Here is a 24,535-nt window from a genome sequence, read left to right as displayed (position 1 = left end):
AATGTTGCGCATCAAGGACTCAAGGTCCTTGTAATACTAGAAAAAATATATGTAAAAAATTTAAAATTTATGCCTAGTAGCCTATGTCATATTAAATTATTTTTACTTTTACTCTTAGGCCTGTTATTTAAAAATAATGAATGAAGGAGAGAAATTGTCTGAGATTATTCCTCTTATTTCCCTAAATTTAAGAAATAACTTTTCCTACAATGACACACAATTAATTTATAATTAGGCTACAATGAACTAATCCAAACCTTGACTTAATTGTAATTACCCTAAATGCTTAAACCATTTTACAATGAGGTCTGGAAAACGCATGTGATCATTTTCTCATCATCTGGAGGTTGAACCGTTGATCTTTCTCTTCACCGTCACACAGGACAGGAGACATGTTGTTTTTCCTCTTGTATTTTGCTACCAAACTCCTCCACACAGAGGTGGGTTGGTATATTTCTAAAGAATCCTGTGGAGATGGAGACATGTGGGTCAGTGTGCTGATGCTCGGGGCTGCAGAGCACCCAGTTCCTCTGCTGCCGGGGCCACGGTACCACTGCCTGTCTGTGGCTGCCAGCTCCCTGATAAAATGAAGTCGGTGACGCTCTTTACCCTGAGTTACAAGAGAGGGAGGGAGATGATGTGAGGGCAGGCTGTGTAGGCCCAAGGTGCATATGAACCTGAAGTCCACGAATAACGAGATTTGTGAATGAAAACGTGTATTCGTGGGGGAGTGAAGTCCCTCCCCTCACTCAGTGGTCTCGGGGGCCCTGGCTGGCTCATTCTGGTGCCTGTGGTCCAGCACTTTGAACTGGTTGCCTTGCCAACAACCAATCAGCTGCAGTGTTGTGCAGAACTGTTTTATCAGCCAGTCAGAAGCTTTGACTCCCAGAGGAATTAAGTCTTTGTACCTGTAAAGGATCAGAGAGTTTGACATTCAAATGCATGCTGGCCTGTGACCAGTTAAATTGTTTAATGTGACGCCATCAATTTCAATCTTGGGTGTAGTAGTGACCTGTTCTTTTGGTGGTTCAATTTTAACACAATGCTAGGAATGGGTAAGGTACGCACATTTGCTTTGGCCTGAGAAAGTTTTGAACTTCCTGAATTTTCCCATCCAACTCATGGCTTATTGGCAAACAGGAAGGATGTTTGGCTCCTGACGAGACAGCAGTAAATCCTTGGAACAGTGGTTATCTCTCAGGTGTGAGTCTCACTTGGCACCGCATCTTTCAGTGCAATAGATTTCGCTGCCAGTGACTAGCACCTCCGAAAAAGCCCTTTAGTGAAAGCCCAGGGAGATGAGCTCACAGTGTTATAATACACGTGTCATCTAAAGAAAGGAAATGATCTGAGTGAGCCTTCATGTGTGAACTTCTAGTGTTGGATAAAATCTCTCCTGATAAGTTCTTCTGCTAGCACACGCATAAACAGGCAAGGCAGTTTTATGAGCCTCAGCGGTGATTGTTGTGGTGCCCATGAGCACGGTACTTCACAGTGAATTGCTTCCTTACAGGGCTGTTTGGCAGCCAATAGTAGAAGAATATGAGGCAATGCACGAGTTCTGACTGAATCTGTGGTGGCAACAGACGTATAAAGGTGACAATAATGGAAAAACCTTATCTTAGTAATGTGTCAGACCACTATGGACCTGTAGAAGAACTTCAACGTCCCTTTGCACACAGGTCTCTGAACTCTATTCTATCAGATAATATTCCCTCATTTCGTGTTTTGATGATGGTGATGGAGAGCACTGTCTGAGACATCTGCCCAAAATCTCCCATATGTGTTCAGCTGGATTGAGATGTGGTGTATATGACCAAATGCATGTCATCCACATAATTTTTATACTCAATCATTAACCCTTTGCGCCCTTTGGATGGAGGAGACCAGTTGTGCTTGGAAGAGGAGGGTGAAGCAAGGGAGTTGCAATCTGTAACTACATCACTAGATGCCACTAAATCCTACACGTTGGTCCTTTAAATATGTATTTACATTTTGATTTTAAAGGGGCATTGCACTGATTTTTACACTTCAAGTTCAGTTTATTCATTATGAGGAGTTTACTGTGAAACAGCTGTATTTCTTCTGCGAGAAAAACATGATGATGACATCTGCCTGCATCACAAATATGGGATAAAGATTTTAAGAGACCTCTTGTCTTAGTTGTTGTAATTTTACAGATATCTTTGGGGCTTTTGTGCCTTTATTTGATAGGACAGTTGAAGACAGACAGAAAAGCTGCTGGAGCTGTCATTTTAAAACAACATCAGTTGAATATGACGTGTGGCACAGCTGTGTCATCTGGCCATTGTCACGCCTCTCTTTTACGTAAAGAGTGCCGAAAAGACTTCCACAAAGGATACACCTGTGGATCCTCACTCATAGCTCCTCCTTCCTCCTCAAGATGCATTTTAGGAACTGAGACATCCTTCAAGATGGTCCATGTCCGGGTAACAGGCAGGAGGACGGAGGAGAGAGGAGATGAGATGGCACAAAACAGAGAATTGAGAAGTAAACCAAGCAGAGAGGGTGTGATTGAAGACATTGAGTTGCATTATGGGTAATATAGGATCCAGCCTTTGGAGCTTAACCCATAAAAGTCTGGACATCTTGTCTTCTGCTGCATCAAGTTGACCATTCTTTTAAAAAATGTGTCTTTTGTGAAACCTTCAATGTATAAGCAAGTGCAGTACTAAATTGCTGGAGTACCCCTTTAAGAACTTCTCATTAAAAGAACAGGTAAAAAATAATATAAAGAGATTTAGAGAGATTATCTGAAACAAATGATAAATAGATTGTACAAAATACTGGCGCCACTTCACTTGAAACTACTTATCCTGTTAGGCTAAATGACACTGAGGTACAGAAAAAGAGCTATGATAAGACACTGACCTTTACTAAAGCTGAGAGAATCGTGGAGGTAGATAAAGAGATACAGACGAGTAAAAGAAGTGAAACAACTGAAAAAAAAAGCATTTCAGTACAGTATTCATACATGAGCCAGTGTGAATAATGTATGGATGGCATCCCAAGAGGCTCAGACACCATCCCCTATTCACTCACTATAGGGACAAGCTTTGTATGTGGTAAAGATCTCTGTATGACATTGAGAGAGCCATATAACACGAGCCTCACCCTTGTGAATTACTCATCACTCTTGATCAATCCAGTGATGACTCAAAGCGGGAGCAAAGGACAGTTGAGTCTTTCAGAAATACCACGCAAGAATTAAAAATAAATAAATAAATAAATAAAGCATAACCCTACACATCACAATTTGTCCAAATAACCATTTATTACAACTGCACACGCCTCCGCACCAAAGCACACATAAAAAAAAATCCTGAACATCATCAAGTCCAGTAACTCCAGAGAGAGACAGTAGCACAGTGAGAGTGGAGGAGGGAGGCGGTGTTTTGCAGTCAAACCGCACCAGCGCTGCTGCGAGGCGACATCCAGCTATACTCTCATCTGGCACACACACACACGCGCGCATACACACACACACACACACATACACACACACACAGCGGCGACGGCGCTTTGCATCATGCAGGAGGGCTTATAATAGGAAACCTGTTACACACAAAACGCTGCACATGTGATGGCAGGCAGCCGCGCCGGGTCCTCCTCCTCCTCCGCAGATTAATTAGCGGGCGACTTGCGCTCCTGAGAGTCTCGGATTGGGTGTCTTAATGAGGATATTGCGGCAATGGTGAAGGACAAGGCCCAAAACCGGACGCTTCAGTATCAGCAAACTTTGGTGAGTTTCGGATGAGGTCATAGATGATGTTTAACGTTTCATTTTGTCGGTGCATGGAGGGGATTCATGGCTGCCTGGTCGGCTGGAGGATGGAGACACAGCTGCTGGCTGCTCAACTGTGTCCTGCGTGAGAACAGGAGGAGACTGTGTGTGGGTTTTTTTTAAATGAATGTTCCTGTATAGATATAAATTTCCCTAAATCCAGTAATTATTTGCTGATTGGAGGTATTTTGCCCTGCTTTCCCTCAAGTTGCTGCTCAGCCTCCTTCCCCTCTCCCCATTCATTCACCTTGATCCACAGGTGTTGCATCACCCTCAGCCTCCTCCTCATAATTAATTCTTATCCATTTAGATTTCACCAAACCATGTCAGATTAATTTGTTCAGCGTGAAGAAATGCATAGGCTATCTGTGATCACTTTATGTATAGCCTAATGGGTCATTATTAAGATGTTAATATCCATGAAATACAAGATTAGAGCCTCCTTCTGCTTACTGAGCTCTAATGTATTTTGCTTGCATCCTGCATACTCCTTTTCTCCTCCTCATTCTCCTGCAGATCTTGTCCCTCCTCTTGCACCCTTCTATCTATTCCTCTGTCATCTTCCTCTCAGCCGTTCCTGTTTGCTATAGCGGCCCCTTCTACTTATGAACCAAAAGTGGAGTATTTTTGAATACTAATTGCCTCATGCACCAGTTTTCCCCACTGGTGTCATTGCATGAGTGACAGTGATACCCTGGAGCACTTTACACAGATATATCTATATACAGATAAAGGGATAGAAAGGCATACAGATAGGCAGGCAGTCAGGCAATCCAATGGATTCAAGTGTCCTTCCACCCTAATTTGTGTGTCTGTGACTGCCGCTGGCTCTCGTCTTCCTTTTTCTCTCTTCTCTTTGTTGGTCAGTCCGTCTTCTTGAAGCTGTGCTGGGCCCGAGTGGTACAGAGGTGCTCATCTGCTCTTGTTGGTGTGAAGATCGATGGTGTGATGTGTGTCTCAGTGTAAAGATCAATAGTAATGTAAAATGGCTGTCGGAGTCTCTAAGGATTCGAACGTGCTGTCTGCCCCCTCCCTCTCTTCTGACCACAGCGCTCAGATCAATGGCTTTATCATTTACTCCCTGTGTACCAGTCCATTATCCAAAAATAGATGCATGTGTTTCTGCACATGAGAGCGATTGTGAAGCTCGTGTCCAGATACTTTCTAGGTGTAAAGTGTGGGAGCACTATTCATCAAATATCTTCGAAAACTGAATAACATGGAGAGATAAACATTAACCACACATTTAAATCAGATAAGTAAAGGCTCACAGAGTTTCTTGCTGCTGTAGCTGCAGTCTAAAATTGGATTCTTATGTTGACAAAAGGATCCTCTGTGTTTTATTGTTTGCCATCAGCAAGATTCAGACGATTTTCAGTCATGTGGTTGCTTGAATTTTGGCAGCAGAGAACCACTGGTGCCGTAGCAAGATAGAGCTGATGACATGGAGCAGATAGAGAAAAAAAGAGATCTGTCTGATAACTTCTCTGGGAGGGAAGCAGCACAGAAATGTCATTTCATTCACAGCCACTGTACAAAAAAAATGCCACGTCCCTCTTGTATTTATACATTCATGGCAACAATCACGTTATAGAATGAGCAGATGATTGACTGTAGTGTTTACAAAGGCAATGCAACAAAAATGACCCTTTAATTTATGGCTCCTGTTGGTGTTTGAGTTTTACAATCAGTGAGCGTTTGCTGTGACAATCCATTAAGATCAAATGTGGTGGGTATCATAAACGTATCCTATAAATGAGCTGAACGACTGAATAATTGATATAATTACATTGCAAATGCCCACGATTGCATTTCCCTCTGTGCAAAATAAACCATAAAGAAAACAATTACTTGATATGTAAACGATATCCATTCATATTTCGTGTACAGCAGCACTGATGCCGTATTTTCAGTCGCTGCAACAAACAGATTTCCTAGAAAGCATTTCACAGTCCCCACTAACCTTCTCTGAATTCATTATCCATAAAGGGAATGGTAAGACAGAGAATAAACAGGCTATTTATAATCATTAAGATATTCATGAATAAAACAGTGTGAAGAAAGTCTTTATTTTAGGTGGCAGCTGTGTTCTGGTTCCTGTGCGGAGATGCAGGAGAGATCCTTTGAGCAGCAACTGACAGTAGGAAAGCGTCCAGGGTCTGGTGCATGGGTCACTGGCTTCTACAACTGGCTGTCAGGTGCAGTGCATGCTGGGACGACTGTGCGTCTCTCGTGGGATGGAGGGATGGAGCAGGTAAAGCTGAGAAGATGCAGGTCAGAGACTGTAAAGAAAAGAAACAGACGGTGTTGTGGTGACTGTGTTGAAGTGTTTCAGCTTTGCATCTGAAGCTTTTTCAAAAGCTTTTTTCAGAGATGTGGGAGGTCTGGATGTGTCACAGGGTGCATGTGTTTTCTCTTTTCAGAAGCGTGGGCAAGTTTTGCTCCATAGGTCTTGCATGTGTATCTAGTTTGTGGGTGTGTATGTGTGTGTACTGCACCTACGCATCTGTACCTGCCCACACACACGTGGTTAAATGAGCGTGTGGTAACTCTCTGTCGGAGCAGATGTTAGAGACGGCATGTTCATGTCCTTCCAGCAGCAGGATGCTTGAAGATTTGGCTGCTGCAGGGATCAAAGTCATCATCCACCTGAAGAGGAAAAGCCGCCACCCCACACTTCCCCTTGCTGCCCCCCAACCCTCGCCACAGGGCACTGCAGCACCACGGAAACGATAACACACAGTACACACAGTACACACAGTACACACAGTACACAAGCTGCTGGTCTTTCTGAGTGTGTGCATTTGTGTGATTCTGAGCAAGTTGCTGCACTGACTATCAAGACACACCACTGCGAAGATTTAATTCTCACTCTTCCATATGTCTGAGGTTGATAAATATTTAAAGCTGTGCTACTGCAACAGAAATGTATGTGAAAATACGCAAATAGTGGTGCAGGAGGAAATCACAGTCTCATATTCCCTCACTGAGACAAAGAATTGGGAGCCAGAAAAACGTTTAAAGGAAAAACACAAAGCATATTACGTTTACTTACTGAATACTAGTGCCTAAATGTGTGTATGTAGGATGAATACAATTGCACATTAAGTGTTGCACATGCTCGTATTTGCATACTGTTAGTGTGCACTATGCAGCATTTGGACACAGATTGTCTGTCCACAGAACACTGGACTGAGAGATCTGTTGCCTCTTCTCATCTCTTTTGTATTGTTTGTTGTAAAGTGTCACAGACCAGTTGGGTTGGTAAATATGAGCATGCTGTTTGCAGTTTACTTCCATCACTTTTGAAATTACACAGTGTTACCGTACATCTAATTGCCATTTTGTGAAGCTATCATGAGAGGTTTCCTTGTGCTTTATGAGGAAAACTCCCATATTTGAATTTGACTATCATACATATATCTGTGTATCTCAGCATCTTTCTCTCCCTCTGTCGCGTTGTACACGCACACACACACACACACACACACACACACACACACACACACACACACACAAATGCGCTGTCTCCTCAGGGGGGTCTAGTTCCTCCTAGTCAGCATTCTGTCTGATCTCACACACGGAGACTGGCTTGAGTCCATTTCAGGTCCTGTCACTTCCAAATAGTGCTGTTACCTGCAAACCACTGAACGGGCCACTGCAGCGGCTGCAGACAGAAAAAAAATCTATCTCAATTAATCTTAATGTTAAAATAGACCCCGCTTACTGTATCGTAGTGTGTGTGTTCACGAACGGAAGAGCTATTTTTAAAATGGCACAGCTGCCAAAATACAATGTACTTGTGAACCCTGTTATAAAACCCCTCAGAGCATGTAGGGTAATAATTCTTAATAATAAACATTCGCTGACAACCCAAAATAAATAAGTAGTATTGTGAAATAAAAGATCCTTTACTTAAGTAAAAGCAGCATTTCCAAAATTGTACATAAGTAAAGGCCCTTAAAATGGCCCTTTTAGAGTGTTACATGTGCTATTATTGACCCATTATTACTGACTATTATTAGTGTTAAAGATGTATTAACATGTAAGCAGCATTTTAATGTTTTAATTGGTTGATCATTTTAACTACTTTACTGTTGTGTAGTTTGTTCACACAATTCACCATATTTATTAAATATGGTGAATTGTTAGTAGAGATATGTTTTGTATATAAAATCTTTCTATAACTACTATCTAGGGCTACCACTGTTATTGTCATTATAGATTAATCTGTGTATAAGATTTTTAAAAAACAATAAAAATCTAATCAACAAAATGTGAAAATTACTCATCGCAAACTTCCCAGAGCTTCAATTTGTTTGTTTTGTCCGAACAACAGTCCGAAACTCAAAGATTTTTCGTTTAGTTCCATATAAGACACAGAAAAGCAGAAAATTATGCCATTTGAAAGGCTGGAACTAGAAACGATAAAACGACGTTATCAAAATAGGCTCCAATTCATTTTCTGCTGATCGACTAATAGATTACTCATCTACCTGGTTCTGTCAAATAAATGTAAAAGAGAAAGAAGTTTGTTATTTTCCTCTGAAATGAAGAATGAATCTGTGGCTCAGGTGGTCGAGGAGGTTCGTCCATTGATTGCAGAGCTGGTGGTTTGATGTCAAAGTGTCCTTGAGCAACACACAGTTGGAAGACGCTGTCATCAGTGTGTGTGAGCGCGAGACACTGTGGATAATAGTGGCGAATAGAAATATGATGCAGCATGAATGTACTAAAATACCTACAAATTTGACTTTTGTAGTTAAAATTAAGAATAAAATATATATATTGTCATCATCATGCGTTATTTATGTTCAGAGAACCAGTCAGACCTCTCAGAGTGTTGTTTATCTCCGTTCTGCCTGTAATACTTATTTTAAACCTGTTGCAAATGTAATCTCTGGGGATGAGTGTCATGATGTACGCAAGACAGCCAGCTCCCCCCCTCAAGTCTTTTTCTGACAAGAAGCTTGATCCTTCAGTCTCTCTGACATCACCCTCCCTCCCCTCCCCAACCCTCCCTCCCCTCCCCAACCCTCCCCAACCCTCCCCCATCCTTTGTGTTGCCGTCTACAGTACTAACATGATCAGAGTGTGTGTGTGTGTGTGTGTGTGTGTGTGTGTGTGTGTGTTGGTGCATTTTCACTGGTCTGGGTTCCACGCGTGCACAGGTTTGCCTCGACAGCATCAAGGTTTTTTAATGTTTATTTCACTGTCTGTGTGTGTGTGTGTGTGTGAGCTCTGAGTCATGAGTAACTCTTCTAGAACCAGCCTCCGCTACCTATATTAATGTAAATGTAGACAGCGGGATGAGTCAAATTTGTCACTTCCTCCTCTAATTCAATTTTCAATCTCATCCCTGGAGGGTTCAGGGCTCAGTTTAACCCGAGTGCTTTAGTCCTGTTATTCCCCTGGTCTCATCAATACACACTCAGCAAGCGTTTAAGTAATCACACTGCCGCAACAGTACAGAGGAGTTTAAGGGTCTAAAACATCCATCTTTCTCTCTCCACAGAGATGGGTCCTTTCACTCTCACACGCTGCAAAAAAGAAAAATTAAAATTGTTTTATGAATATGTATTAATAAAAAAGCAGCAAGGATGAAAGTTTTAGATGTTGAAGCCTTCATCATTAGAGTGTCAAATATTTGTCCTTCCTGTTGCCTCACAGTGAATACATTATCCTGCAGTGCCGTGGGAATTGCTGAATAATGAAGAACTTTTTATCTCATCTGTTGTGCAAGGCTTGCACATGGCCTGAAAGGTGGCAGAGTGAGTGGTGCAGCAGTAAAGTGGGGGGTCTTGCGCAGCACAGAGTTGGTGGACATGTGGTGCTCTCTCCATTTTACTGGTAGGTTTTCAGTCTGTAAGGTGAACCTGTGAATACTGGTAGTTATTAGGGTGAGTCCCTTCTTAGTAAGTGTGATGTGGGCAATACAACTCACACGATACTGGATTTCTGAGGTGGATACTGACTTATATTTCGGTATGTATATATTGGTCGATAGTACTAGTAGTGGTTTTTAAAGAAGAAGAATTGAGGCCTTTCAGCCTTTATTGTCATCAGTATTTTTACATAAATTAAATTGAAATTTGTCTTCTGCATTTGACCTCTCCTATGTACTCGGAGCAGTTGGCAGCCATGGGCGCCTGGGGAGCAACCTGGGGTTCTTTCTCAAGGACACTTCGACACAATCGAACCGCTAACACTGCAGCTAGCGGACAACCTGCCCTCAGATATAAGATGAGCAAACAATCTTGTTAATCTTGTTGCAGATCAATTAGATTTGATACGTGATACAAACTGAGCGGGACGTCTTATAGTATGTAAAGTATCAGCGCTTCCTGGTGACACTAAATTACCTCAAACATAGTTCAGCATTTCTGTACTGCAGTTTCTTATTAGATATAGATTGTAGCATCTCTAGTGTGCCAAGGGATGTCACGATATACCAGTTCTGATGATATTTTAAACATGAAATATTGATATCACGTTAGTAATGCAAATGTGATAATATCGTGTAAATGTGATAAAAGGCACTGTTTCTTTCTTTCCGTTCTCACTTTGTGGTTCACACTCAGTGTAATTGTTCTTTTTGTACACTTCTTTTTGTACAGTTACAGACTCTCTGTAACTGAGTGTAATTAATTTTCCCAAAAAAGACACATAACCAACAATAAAAGTTAAAGGTGACTTTGTAACGACAGGTCGCCATTACTAGATCTAGTTATATTAAAACGACACCTGGCACTAGTGCTTCTCCCCATTTGTCTCCTTAACAGCTCGGGCAGGCAGACAGACTTACAGAATTTTCTTTTTCAAATTTTCTATTGATATTGAGATAATATCGTTATTGTGAGTTCTCTTGGATTATCGCTAATCATATAGTGAAAATCTGATAGCTGCCACAGTATAGATGGTATGTCAAAATCTGTGAAATTGTCTTATACAGTATCTTTATATTGTGCTCCTACATTATCAATGGCAGTATTGACATAAGTATTGAAATGTTCATAACAGGTTCCAGTTTGCCGAGTAGATGTTATACAACGGAAGACTGCATGTTAATTGTGAAAGAACTGGGATAAAAGCTGAAGGTAATCAACCATCAACCATGTACAAGTAATGTGGGGGAATATTATTTGGTGAGATAATAGAAGACGTTTGTACTGTAGGCACTACTGACTGGATTCACAATATTAATGCATATTTTTCTGCTATCTCAGTAGAGATGGTTCATTGCCTCGTATTCCCAGAATATCTCGACTGAAGAAAGTGTGAAAGAGTCTCAGGCTGCAGTTTCTCACCAGATGCAAAGTCAGTATTTTTTTTCTACAAGAACTTTGGGTCCTAATAGTTCATTTGACTTCTACTCATTTGTTTTAGGTAGCAACTATGAGCATTATTGTTCAAATAAGGAGACATTAAGGACGACAATTATGATGTGAGTCATGTTGTTTGGATTGACAGGTGACTGTCAGCCTATCACAGTCAGCCATGATAGCTGCCGCTTGCTCACCGCTTACTCCACTCCACTCAAGCTCCTTTCCTTTTTGTCTAAATTGTATGGCTCCAGGATGCAGGTTGTCCAATTGAATTAGAAGAATGTTAGATTATCTTTCAGTCTTTGCCACCAATTTATTTGTGGTAAACACAGTTTCTTCCCCCAAACTGTAACACTACTCCCTGTAGGCTCTGCTTTCTATGAAAAGCCAGTCAGTAGCAAATTGTGGGAGGCAGGAGTTGAACTGGTGTAGAGGGTTGTGATGTGGGAGGTAAACTGACTAATGTAGATACAGAAGTTAGTCATGTGGGAGGTAAACTGGTTACAGATAACAGCTCATTTAACCCACAGGGTCCCACCTGCTGCTCTCCCAGGGGGCCGTGCTCCAGATGGCCAGTGTTTGCTTTCATACAGACCAAAGAAAGAAACAGGCTGCAACCGCTTGTACTGATAGTGGGTGTTTGTCTGGTGCTGGTGGTGGGTTTGTGTGCGTCTATACTGTATGCGTGGGTGCATGACAATTTGCTCGCCAATGCACAAGATTCAGTAAGAAAGTTGTAATTCAGTGTAGCTGTGAATAGATTTTTAATTTCCAAGTGTAGTGATGATAATGTAGACCAGTTACCAACTGGGAAACCCGACGGTGTCTGTCACTTATCTCCACGCATTACGTCACTGGTCAAGATTTGTAGAAGGTGACAGATGTGGGTCACTTAATTTAGGAAATACTAACCCAGGCTAAATGATGAAGACGATGTGCCACTGCCCTCTAAACTGTAGTCATTTTGCTTTTCAGATTCTGTGTGTGACCGTCACTGTTATAGATAAAAATAGTGGGTGACTTAACGGCACAGAAACAATGATGTGATAACTCTGTTGCAACTAAAGTCTGAATCAGTACAGAATGTTGTGGTATGAGCGGTGGTGCGTTCCCTTACTGATGTACATATCGAAGTACATTTGAACAGTAATGTGGCCGTATAGCTTAGATAAAAGGGAATGAATTATGTCAATGACTAGAACTATGAATCAACTGAACAAACTGATTATTTTCCATCTGTAGTTTGTGGCCTAATGGTGACATAAGCACATTGTCCCTGGTCTGGTTCTGGCAGGGGATCTCTTTCTGGCATGTTCTCTTTCCCCTTGCTTTCCTGCCACCTTCCAAAAAAGTGCCAAAAAGAGTCTTTAAAAAATACAATAATACATAATTACTAGAAATTACAAAATGACATTGCTGCACATGATTACCTTACTTAGTTTTAGAAATAATGCTGAAGGTTGTGTTGTCTTTGCCTCAAAAGCTTTAATACTTAATTTTCTGTTTTTCATTGTAGCTTTGAGAGCAAAGCGAATCCATTTCAATGGATAGCTCTAAAAAATGCAGAGAGACTGCAGCTTGAAGGCATAGTCAATATTAGAATTTGTAATGTTATACAGTTGTATTTATTTAGGAATGAAAGACCTGTTTGGGATTTAGGACAAGGGAGATTGAAGCCCAGTTCTGACTGAAAAGTATCAGTTTTCACTCTCAGTTGCTAAAATTATTTCCCCAATATTTACTATGCCACACACACATGCAAACTGTCTGATCTGCATCCACCAATTTGGTTTAATTGACAGCATTTTTTTAAACCAGTGGCAAAACTTGTTTACATTTCACTCCTTTTGACATGTTTATGCATGTCCACACAGCAGCTGTTAATGGTTGTCAGCTGGCACCTTTTGGCCAATTCCTGTGGGATTTTGCAGTGTGGCTCATAGACAAGGCTGCTGTCTGAATGTGATGTATAGCTTGCATCTTGCTTAAATGCTTCCCAGCAGGTTGGCAGTTGACATGGAGGGAGATGAGCATCCTTGACAGCATGGTTCTCCCTTTGCTCGTCAGTCAGACTGAACCTATACGGCTGCTCTGCTTTCCCTCTGCACCTCCTGTTCATGCGGGCAGAAAGAGCGAGTCTGGTGGAGTCGTGATGCCCATCTCAATGAGGAGAGGAGGGGGTGGAGGAGTTCGAGTGGGACAAAAGGGGAGGCGGGGTGTGCAGAGCAGTGGAGGAGAGATGTTGCAAGTTGTAGCATACAGAGAAAAACCTTGAGGGACTGTTATCAAAAATAAAGAATGAGAGGGGGAGAAGAGCAGTGAGCCTGGAGGAGTCGTGATGCTCCTCTTAATGTCGCACGCCAGAAAGAGATAAGGCTTGAATCATGTTCAGATCAGTACTGTAAGACTGGTTACTAGTCAAGAACATTTCACTTTAATTTTCAGTTGATAATTAGTGCACATTTATCTTATTGTTCGTTGTACATCTTCGGTTAAGCACTTGCAGAGAAGTATCCATTTGTAATGCAACCTTGTGGTTTCTCAGCACAAATCAGGAAGAGGGGTTGCATTACTTGCCGACTACACTGCCTCTGCACAGGCTACCTCAGCAAAATAGAAAAAAAAAGTGACCTTCAAATAGCAATTCAGACAAGACCCAGGTTGTGAGCATGAGCTTTTATTAAAAGTCACGGCCAGATATGGCTGCCAGTCGAGTGTCATCTCTTCAATTTGGTGTTGGAAGCAGATGGAGCCCTCGGCTCGGTCAGGATCACCTCACCGCTTGAGACTAGAGCCCTCTGACTTGAGGAAACTTTCCTCACTGCAGCTACAGCTCTTCCTGCAAGAGAAGGATGAAAAGTGCACCTGTCATCTTAGATTTGACAATTTTTTTTAAATGCTAAATGGGGAAGGGGGGTGTTGTCTGCAGATCCATGATCAGTTTTTTTAGCCTCTGAATTCCCAAATTTGCATTTATGTCAAGGTAATGAAGGTCAGCAATTGTTGTGCCAACAATTTAGAGGCCTGTCATGGCTTTTATTGATGTGACAGCTGAAGATAGACGGGGGATGACATGCAGCAAAGGGCCACAGGTCGGATTCGAACCCTGGGCCGCTGCATCAAGGACTCAGCTTCGGTATATGGGCCGCCAGCTCTACTGACTGAGCTAACTGGGCTCAACTGGCAATGCCACAAGGCTACATTTTTAATGATAAAGAGATCAGTTGCATTCATATTTTACAGTTAAGGCTCTACTCACGTTGCCTGTGGCATTGCTGTTGACAAGAGTTTGTGCTGCTGGGATAACACACTGCTGTAGCACAGTGGATGAACACCTGAAGAAAGTTTGAAAGTTGAATATTTGGTCAAAGAAACTACAGTAAGATAGTCACTGAAGGGAATAATGAACTGTACCGTCTCTTTCTGAGGAGTGAAGGTGTTTTGATCCACAAATGTAAACATTTTAATGACAAAACGCTTGTAGTGAGTTGGGTAATGGAGTCCAGACGATCCATCCACAGGCACCACTGTGGTCAAGTAACGGTCATCATGGTAGGAACACCTGCAACCGGCAAAAGAGCTTATGTTTAAACACGATACAAACTACATTTTACACAATCAAGTGAAGAAATAATATTTTTATATACCCATCAACCAGAATATCCCACTGTGGCAGACTGTTAGGATTGGGGGTGGAAGTGGCCCAGCAGTGCTCCAGGTTCAGGACGATGTTTGGATCAGACCTCTCCAGGATGTTCACCTGGACATAGACTGGTTCCCTCAGAACTTTAGTGATTGGGTAGTCTTCTTGAGTGTAGAAGGAGCCATACGCTGCCTCTTCTGCAATCAAAATAGTGGTTTTAGTACAGCGATTCTGAACTAGCTGGTATTGGTATGAGCACCGCTCACCTTCCACACATCCCTTTGAGTGACACTGTCCGTTGCCCAGTTTCAGCTCCACTCTGAGGGGTCCTGCAGCAGCGACCGGCACAGGTGGAGGAACATCGTTCACCTCCATGACCAGAGCCTCGACAGCCGTGCCAGAATATCGACACTGGAACAATAACCTGTTGGAAGAGAGTAGAGGGATTTATCTCAGGAAACCTCAGTGGGTCACAAAAGCAATCAGGGAGATTGATTTTACACAAACTCACTCAAAATGGCTGTCTCTGGTGATTGCTCCTCTGGGTCCAATTCCCACTTCGTATGAGGAAGACATGTGGTTCTCATACACCACATAACCCTCTTCTTCCTGCTGGTTGGAAAATAAAAAAAAAAAAAAAAAAAAACACAAAAAAAAAACACAAAACCAAAAAACAGCTATTAAACAAAAACATGGTAAACAGGCAGTTTCAAGCTTCTCAAATAAGAAGTCATCTTAGGGTTGAGAAACTCATGCTGGGCACCTATCAATTTGGCATGACTTTTTTTTTTTTTAAACAGCCTTCAACCATGTTTAAAGTTCTCACATATTGGCTAAAGCAAAGACTGCACCAACCACCTTAATTGTAGTGCCACATGCAGTCACAGGGAACTGAAAGATGGCATAAGCAGAGGTGAAGTCAACAGGAGTACAAGAGGGATCGTTTGTTTCCAGCAGGCTGACTGAATCCACATCTATGTGCGGCACAGTGGCATCTCGAGCCACAACCACCACAAACTGGCCATCTCTGGTACACTGCACAGTCACTGGATGAGAGAAGAATAGAAGGATGAATTTCTGTGTTGCAGTAGTTGAGATATTTTACACTAGCATTTGCATGAGAGGCACTAGAAACTACTCTAGAGAGCACAGATACCTGCTTTCCCGTAGTAGCACTGCCGCCCATCAAAGCAGCAGTTTATTTTTTCACACTGTTCAGTGGTGATATCTCGAGTCCCACACTGGATCTTCTCACTCTGCTCCACCTGGCATTTATCAAAGGGAGCTGCAGGTGGAGGGACCTTTGACTGTTGATGCTGAGGAGGAAGAAGAGGTTGGTGTTTCTGCAGAGGCAGCGCCCAGTGAGGCTGGGCAGTAACTTCACAAGCCAAAACAACAACCACTACCGCAACACCAAACAGACACTTGAAAAGCTCCATTATGGTATTAGTAACTACACACCAGCCAAAACTCCAACAACAACACCTATGGCTCAGATTCAGGCTTTATACGTGATTGATTATGTGTAGTTTGCAAAGAACTCCGCCTCTCATCGTTAGGAGTCAATTGTGTGGCAGCCCTGCAGAGTTAATCAGCTGGGAGCCGACAGGTGGAGCTTATCGTCTGTTCATCTGTCTGAAGAGAAGAAGTCATTACAAGAGCGTTGAGTCAAAGCTGAGTGGATTTTTTTTTCTTTCTAAAAAAAGCTGTGTAGTGAGGAGCTGTGAGTTGCAGGCAGTGAATTTTCTGACACCTGGCTCTGTTTACTCAGAGTTTGAACCTCAGTGTGTTCACAGAAGCTGACTATCTTTACTGTGACCCTACTAAAAACCTGCTGCATCACACTGACATTTCTTTCTCTGCCTCCCACTTGCACCACCTGTATAAAAGCTGTCTTCTTGTGTCTTTCATATACACAGATGTATGGGCGGTACACCCAGGAGCTGGGTGTGTACGCCAAGGAGGAAGCGGCCCGCCTACGGGATGGAGGAGTGCGGGATGGTGGAGGACTGCGGAGGAGCACCAGCGTTCGTAGTCGTGCTGCAGATCTGCTGGAGTATGAGAAAGACCCCTGTGCAAAGTGCCAATGTAAGTGATGATCATGTAACAAGCCCTAAATCTTCAGCAGGAACAAAGCGTGCAGGCAGTGTAGTGCTCTGAAATGCTGTGAAGGTCAGACCAAAGCAGCGTTCAGTGCTCACAAACAAAGGGGGTGTGGGTGTGTGTTAGACTGGTGCTCCAGCAAGTGTGAAAGTTGTGAGAAAACACTGACTTCTTAAACTACAGCAGAGCAGCTACCTGACACAAGGGAGTGGGAGAGGATGTGAACACTACTAAATGTGACTTATCTGGGCAATGACCTCCAGCCAACAAGGGCTGTCTCAATGTCAGACAAAGACAGCCCCCTCTGCTGGCTGCCAGTGGCCCTGTGTGTGTGTTTTTGTTTGTGTGAGCAGGACTCTGATCTGAACTGTCAGATTATTTTATGTCTAGTCTTCCTAGATGACTGCAGATAAGGGAGTGGCACCAGAAGAAAGCTGTACTTCAGACTGATGTACTCAACAATAAGTGTGTGTGTGTGTGTGTGTGAGCTTGTTCTTATTTATACTTAATTTAAACCTTCATTTGTGTATGTTTTGCAACCAAAGGCTTTTTGCAAGTCAACAGAGCAGCATTGCGTTTCTTAAATAATCAGTTAATCTAAAATTCAACCTTAGAGCAAATTTCTGCTGTAGAAATAGTTCATATACAAACTCTTCACACTCATGTCTGGGGATTATGAACAGTAAGAAGGACACTTTTTTTGGAAAGGCACATTGCAATGTCATTTTTCAACGCTGTGCACATCACAATAGAAATTCCCCTCGTCTGCATTGTATGTTTTGGATGAAACTTAGAGATGCATATCTTAGAACCTAAGTAAATGATCTGCCTGGCTAAATATAGCTATTATTTGAAAATAGACTGATTTGACACCCTTTTTAGCAAAAATAGTAATCTTCTTGAATATGATAATTTTCTGGATTTGTTAGTCGACTATGATAGTAAGCAAAATTCTTCTTTAGTAATTAACACAGTGATAGTTGTGTGTAAATCCATGGGTTCATTGCAAGCAGCAACTGCTAATAGCCAATTCGGCATTCTTTTAATGATGCCAATTTGCCAAGGAATAAACAAAAATAGGCTGAAGCCCACAGTGTAGCTCACTGAATCCATGGCAACATTATACTTCATGTTTACCTCCCCCAAATTATTGGACATGCAGTTCCAGCTGTTTAAACTTGCCTTAAGGGTGCACAACCTTAACAAAAACTTCATGAATCAGATAGTAATAGATTAGTTGAGGAAAAAGATCAGTCCAGCTGTTAATGAAAGTAATTGTTAGTTGCGTCCCCAGATTTGGTTGAACTGAGCCTTTTAGACACAAAAAGCAGTACATAAATTCTAAAAACACTTCAGATAATCTCAGTAAAAATGAGAAAATTAAAAAAGAGAGAAAGGCAGAGCCTTTGATTTCACATGTGCTTGCACAAGCGATCCAATGTGGCTGTTCTCCAGGATCCGTCTCTTTGCCTCTTTGCCCTTGTGACTAGTGATCTGATTAAAGCGCGATAGATTGCACCATAGGTGAAAGCTACACTATATCAGCCCAGCCTCGCTCGCTCGCTGTAATGGAAGCCATTTAAAACAATCACTCTCAGATCAGGAGCCAGCCAGAGTGATTTGTGTGTTCGCTGTCTGTGTGCTGTGTGTCATAGATCAAAAGGTGTTTGTATTTTTAGAATTGTCTTTAGACGCTCAGGCTGGACGGGTTCTGCTGTTGTCCTGTTAAGTAATGTGTAAGGAGAGGAGCTTCAGATTTAGGTGGGAGTGGGAGTTTTAGTGTTTTCCTCTTATGTAGCTGTGTGGGAACATCATCTATGTGGGTGATGGACTACGAGAGTGTGTGTTCGGATCAGTAACTGGAGCCGCAGCTTTTGAACAAGGCAGCCTACACATGCTGCCAAAGGCTCTGCTACTGGTCATGATTGAGAGCTAAAAACATGCACTGCCTCACTGTGTTTATTTTGACTCACAGAGTGAATCTTATAGCGCTTTTATAGTTGACATTACTCAGATTGCCCCAAGGACCGGCATTAATGTATTATGTCACATGTGGTGTTTTGTTTTGCATTCAGTGCCTTTTGTATATACTCTTTTAGAGGTGAAAAAATCTCCTGTATGTTTAGAATTATTCCTGATTACAGCCAGTTGGCTTAAGGTGATGCAATGCAGGACTAGCAGAGGTGGGGGAAATGTCTGGCGTTGAGTGTGATCATTTTTTATTATGGGATCAGGAGAAGACATCTGTGAACGCCACTGAGCCTGCGGATGTTAATGCGAGCCAAGATGCACACGGAAGTATGTGGCTTTGCAGGTGCCAGACGAGATGTGTGTGTGTGTGTGTGTGTGTGTGTGTGTGTGTGTGTGTGTGTGTGAGGGAGAGGGGGGGAGGGAGGGAGAGAGAGAGAGAGGGAGAGAGGGAGGGGGAGGGAGAGGGAGAGGGAGAGGGAGAGAGGGAGGGGGGGAGGGGGAGGGGGAGGGAGGGAGGGAGAGAGAGAGAGAGAGAGAGAGGGGGGGGACTGTCCAATGAACTGGAATAAAATTATACATTCAGTGAAGAACATAGATAACATATTATCTTTTGAATATGTTTTTTAACTTGGTGCGTGTCCACTATACAACTGGCTTGTGTACGCATGACTGTTTGTATGTGCTCTCCATGTGCTTGTGTACTTTCTCTGTTAGCAACTCGCCATCCAGCAGGTGGCCTGGCTGCTGGGCATCTCGTCCCATCATGCACACAATTGTGCCCCCACCTCCCTCGGGAGACTCAGCACCTAACCCCCCCTGTGACCTGAATCCTGCACCAGAAAGACTGCTGCAATTTACTGTTTATTATGTCTATACAGTAGCAAGGTCATTCAGACAACAAAAATATTCAGAGGATGACTTCTCTGCGTCTACGTCTGTATCTGAGATTGTTGTCATGTTTTATACATTTCTTTGATTTTTAGAAGTAGTTTGGATGCCTTCTTTCATTTTTAAAGCTTTCCGAAACTTTCCACAAGTCGAACATCCAGATTGAAGATTTAGAAGTGAAACACAATTCAGCCTTAAAGGATAAGTCTGTTCTGTTCTATATTTTTCCTTTTGTCAATAAATCCCATGACCGAAACCAGTGATGTGTTAATCCCTCTCTGTATACTTTCTGACTTTCTGTCAGTAGCACTCAGCCCCAAGCCTGTTGGATCCTACTCAAGATGTAAGCCTTTCAAACCGGTCACAAAATATAATTTCATTTTTGTGTTGACCAAACACTAATTGGTGCTAAATAGTAAATTGCTATTTTCTGCAGGGTCTATTTTGTGCAGCAGATTAAAACACAGTAATTGTGAGTATTGAGTGAGGATTTACTCAAAATGTACATCAATGGCCATTTATTGTAGGAACAAAGGAACATGTCACTAGAGTTGCAACAATTAGTGGATTAATCAATTAGACAAATGACAGAAAATGAATCGGCGAAGTAATTAAAGTTCCACCCACTCAAATGAGAGATTTTAATGCTTTTTCATGTTTTACAAGATAGAAAATTGAATATCTTTGAGTTTTGAATTTGTGGAGGAAATAAAACAAGACATTTGATGGGATCGCCTTGAGCTCTATAAAATTGACAATCGATTGACTTTTTTCTTGCTGAGGTGATGCCGAGCCAAAACAGTGAAGTTGCCGGTCAGACATCTAAATAATGAGCTGAAACTCTCTGTAAAGCTGAGGGGAGCTGCAGATTCTGGTGATCATCCAATTGCTTTTAAAATATATTGAGTATAGCTTTAAAGTAGAAGGACAAACCATGCAATATACTTAATGTTTGAACCTCATGATGTTTAGTTTTGGATGTATCAGAGAATTGGTGATTCAGTTTATTACACTCCTCTCCACACTTCCTGTACCCGAGCAGTTTGGAGAAAATAACATCATCCCTACTGGATTGAATGGATTTTTGCACTCGCTATCCACCAGACCAAAAATGATCCAACAATATGTGCAGTCGAGGAACGGTGCCCAAACACACAAATTGAGGCATGCACAAGGGGGAAATGTTGTTACTGTATTTAACATGTCTGGCAAACTGCATAAATGTTGATACTGAACATTCATTAAATTATTAAACTGTTTACTGACAAGATTTTATTGGCAGATAACTGGTGGTGAAAATAATGTTAAAATAAAAGTGCAGCTGTGTAGATTTTGAACAATAACGTACAGTAATGGAGGACTGCGACACAGAGGGATAATCTCTATCTGGCTTTGGCTACACAGGAAATACAATATTAGTAGGATTAACTAATTGTTGCTCTTGGCAACAAGAGAAATAAAAAATATCACCAACTCATCCATTAAGCAACACTGTCTGTCTGATGTTCCTGTCTCATCCTCACATCTGTTGCTCTCTTGGTTTCTCCTAAAAGTTTTTTCCCCCGTGGCAAACGTCACTACAGTATATAAGTGTACATGAGTGACGACTGTCGTGTTTTTATGAAATATGGATCTGATAAATGTGTTAGTAGCACATTTTTAGCTTCTCGAGGGACCGTCACATCTATGAATGCTCTGGATGTTGAAGTGAATTCCAGGCTTTGGCAATGTCCGCAGACAAGAGAGAAGAAATGAGTCCAGTGATGCTTCTTTTAGCTGACCTAGCTCAGAGTTATAGATTATAATGTAATGGTAGAATTTATAACCGTGACCTAGCTTTGTTTTTGTCTCTGTATTCTCATATTTGAGGTGAATGAAGATAAAGTGATGCACTCACTCTCTATTCTCCACATAATAACTTCCTTTAGTTTATTATTGTTCTTTCACAGCTCACTCGCGCCTGCTTTATAGATAATATCTCTCTGTCCACTCTACTCATTGTGTTTATAATTCCCCATTCTTCTTTAGTTTTTTATGTGAAACTTGATATTTTATTTGTCAGAGGATTCACATCCTGGCATCATAAACCCTTGGCGACGCTTTTATTTCATCGAGGTCAGACCAATGTATTGGTCTTTTCTCAGATATTGCCCATAAAATGTGTCAGGAAACTAATTCAGAATGATGTTGCCAAAGTAGAATTGTAATTTGTAAATTTGTGCCTGACAACAAACGTGTTACCTCGTTAAACATTCTTAAAATTACATCTATTCCTCCTGTATTGAATATCCAAATATTTTTAATTTCACGTTTAACTGTTGGACACAAGATGTCTCCTGCTTTACTGAACAGTCCATTCTCAGTGTGCATACACTGCCTATATGTGTTAAATAAATTTAAAAAATGAAGGTTAACAGAAACTTTCCCTCCTCAGCAGATGAGCATGAAAACAATTGAAAAGGTTTTTATGTCAAACTCAAACACTCAAGTGAATAAACAAAAAAATTTTCAGTGGCAGGGGCCTCTAAAGCACTCATTATTCTCCACCTTGCCTTAGAGATGGGCGATCTTCTGGAACATTTTATACCACAAAAGTGATATCCATCATTATATAGTTGGAAATTAAATTGAGACACCATTTATAGATGAAAAAAAGTACACATTAATGTCTCTTTTTGGCTGATCGAGTTAATTAAATACCTGACATTGTAGTCCTGCTCATTGTAACAATAATACATATAATATAACCCATCACAGTGTGTAGAAATTAATAGAATATAATATTTAGAAGCCACTTTTATTTTGTGTTGATACTGGCAGCCCCTTGTGGACAGAAGCGGAGGTGTCTCCACCGCTTCATTTCATTGATTTCAAGGGGAATCTGAAGAGGAGATAATGGTCTTGTTTGTTCATGTAGGTCATATGGATCATACACCATTATTAAACTGAATTATAAACCAGTTAAAAACTCCTCGTACTCTTATGTTTAACCTAAAACCACCTTGGATTGTTGCGGATGATATGTACTTGCCTTGACTTCCCTGGTCTAACATCCTTCGTACATATTCACTTTTCCTTCCTCTCTGCTTCATTTCAGTATCACACTAGCAAATATCACTCTTCACACAATGCGAAGATTCATTTCAGAGATTTTACTTTCAGTCTCTTTCTGTCTCTGTGCCTTCAGTGTGTGCGTCTCGCTGCCAGAAGTTCCTGATCTCGCGGGTAGGGGAGGACTGGATCTTCCTCATTCTGCTGGGTCTACTCATGGCTCTGGTCAGCTGGGTCATGGACTACGCCATCGCCTTCTGCCAAGAAGGTAGGAAAGAGCCAGAGAGCCAGGAAGAGAGACAAAAGAGTCACAAAGACAGATGGATAGACAGACCGTGAATAATGGACTGTTCTCACAGAGGCAGCAAAGTTGTAAAAGTGTTAATCAACAAGGAGTCGTGCTTTATAATATATTGACAGGTATGGAAGTAGATAGTAAAATATTAATACAAATTGACCATCATTCTGCCACAGAGTCGAATTGATATTGAACAGAAGCTAACAAAGTGGCTTTCATTAATATTTAAAAGATCAATACATACATTTCTTCTCCCACAAAGCATCAAATGCACCAGTCTTAACACAGAGACTTGAATTAATTCCCCAGGTGCTGGTTTTCAATACTGATACTGAACCATAAAGAACATTTTGAATAATAGAATCCTCTGAAATGATTAACCTTCAGTAAGATCATATCTTCTTACACAGATAACTGTTCATATACTAATTATTTGACAGCTAAAGTTACTAGTTTTTACATAAAAGACACATCGAACAGTGCATTGTTACAAATGGTTTCATTTAAATAACAGTTTGAAGGCCAAAGATGTAAAACCATCCAATATTTGACCTGAAAGCAAAGATTAGAGACAATTTACCCCCAAATTAGTACAAATTTGTGGTGCATAACATGTTTTTTCCCTCTTTCCTACCCCATTAATCATCTGTCAAACCCTCATATTTATCTTGTTAACCTTTGGAGGGGCCCGTCCTTTTGGTTGCTGTTGGAACTACCTAACTGTACATAGAATAGTTAAAACTCCACGTTGACCAGATACAATAGTAAAATGCTATTTACAGTGTTTCAATAGCATTAACAATTTAACATAACAATATATGCAATGGGGCAATTTTTAGTAGAATGCTTTAACTTTTGTATATTGTTTTATTTTAATAGTAGGTAGATAAGTAGAGTTTTGAATACAGGACTTTTACTTGTTGTTTTACATTGTTGTATTGGTAAGAGAGTACTTCTTCCTCCACTGAAAGAGAGATAGATCCTCTGCTGTATTTTATAAAACTGTAAATTTGATGATAGAGAGAACTAAATGATGAATGGGGAGGAGGAGGCAACTGAGCTGCTAAAAGATGAATAAAAATGCACAAATAAGGAAGAGGTGGAACAAAACATGGAGGGAAGCTCAAAGTAAGGTAATGAAGATGTTCACAACCGATAAATCTTGATAGATGGTAAAACTGGTTGTTAAATTGTTTAGATTTCTACCACATTATACTTTGTTACTTGTTTGTGTGTGTGTGTGTGTGTGTGTGTGTGTGTGTGTGTGTGTGTGTGCGTGCGTGCGTGCGTGTGTGTGTGTGTGCAGCACAGAAGTGGATGTATGCTGGACTGGACAGTAACCTCCTTCTGCAGTACATCGCCTGGGTCACCTACCCTGTAGTGCTCATCACTTTCTCAGCAGGATTCACACAGATACTGTCGCCTCAGGCTGTGGGTAAGACACACACACA

At 41.4% G+C, this 24,535-nt stretch overlaps 2 protein-coding genes across 10 annotated transcripts in view; one reads left to right on the top strand and one right to left on the bottom strand.

Moving 5' to 3' along the window:
• Nucleotides 1–24,535, top strand: part of clcn2a (chloride channel, voltage-sensitive 2a) — a 44,025-nt gene that overhangs the window by 481 nt on the left and 19,009 nt on the right. For 3 of the 7 annotated variants that reach the window (XM_051412399.1, XM_051412397.1, XM_051412417.1), the window contains exons 1-4: nucleotides 3,398–3,763; nucleotides 16,693–16,861; nucleotides 22,923–23,054; nucleotides 24,391–24,519. In XM_051412399.1, the coding sequence (XP_051268359.1) occupies nucleotides 3,713–3,763; nucleotides 16,693–16,861; nucleotides 22,923–23,054; nucleotides 24,391–24,519 (481 nt within the window). In that variant the 5' untranslated portion in view covers nucleotides 3,398–3,712. Of the gene's footprint in view, nucleotides 1–3,396; nucleotides 3,764–9,687; nucleotides 9,791–16,692; nucleotides 16,862–22,922; nucleotides 23,055–24,390; nucleotides 24,520–24,535 lie in introns of those variants that run through there. The other 4 variants (XM_051412388.1, XM_051412407.1, XM_051412400.1 and 1 more) reach the window with 4 other exon arrangements.
• LOC127370421 (zona pellucida sperm-binding protein 4) lies at nucleotides 13,792–16,682 on the bottom strand. Of its 3 annotated transcripts, none has more exons than XM_051412461.1 (8): nucleotides 15,930–16,682; nucleotides 15,632–15,819; nucleotides 15,285–15,385; nucleotides 15,040–15,197; nucleotides 14,778–14,970; nucleotides 14,545–14,692; nucleotides 14,390–14,465; nucleotides 13,792–13,969 (listed from the first exon to the last, which is right to left on the bottom strand). In XM_051412461.1, exons 1-8 carry the CDS (start codon nucleotides 16,210–16,212, stop codon nucleotides 13,848–13,850), a joined length of 1,269 nt encoding a protein of 422 aa, XP_051268421.1. In that variant the 5' UTR covers nucleotides 16,213–16,682; the 3' UTR covers nucleotides 13,792–13,847. The 3 variants fall into 3 exon arrangements, with proteins under 3 accessions (XP_051268421.1, XP_051268431.1, XP_051268412.1); XM_051412471.1 differs by having other exon boundaries at nucleotides 15,285–15,382; XM_051412452.1 differs by having other exon boundaries at nucleotides 14,778–15,197; nucleotides 15,285–15,382.

The sequence above is a fragment of the Dicentrarchus labrax genome, unplaced genomic scaffold (genome assembly GCF_905237075.1).
Source record: "Dicentrarchus labrax unplaced genomic scaffold, dlabrax2021, whole genome shotgun sequence".
NCBI lineage: Eukaryota > Metazoa > Chordata > Actinopteri > Moronidae > Dicentrarchus > Dicentrarchus labrax.
This window is presented reverse-complemented; position numbering and strand designations above follow the sequence as displayed.

Coding starts and splice junctions, on each gene's coding strand:
- LOC127370421 (XM_051412452.1), bottom strand. CDS start 16,212: ATGGAGCTTTTCAAGTGTCTGTTTGGTGTTGCGGTAGTGGTTGTTGTT. Junction 15,383..15,631: donor CATGTGGCACTACAATTAAG/GTGGTTGGTGCA, acceptor TCCAACCAGCAG/GAAGAAGAGGGTTATGTGGT. Junction 14,693..14,777: donor TGGGATATTCTGGTTGATGG/GTATATAAAAAT, acceptor TGCCGGTTGCAG/GTGTTCCTACCATGATGACC.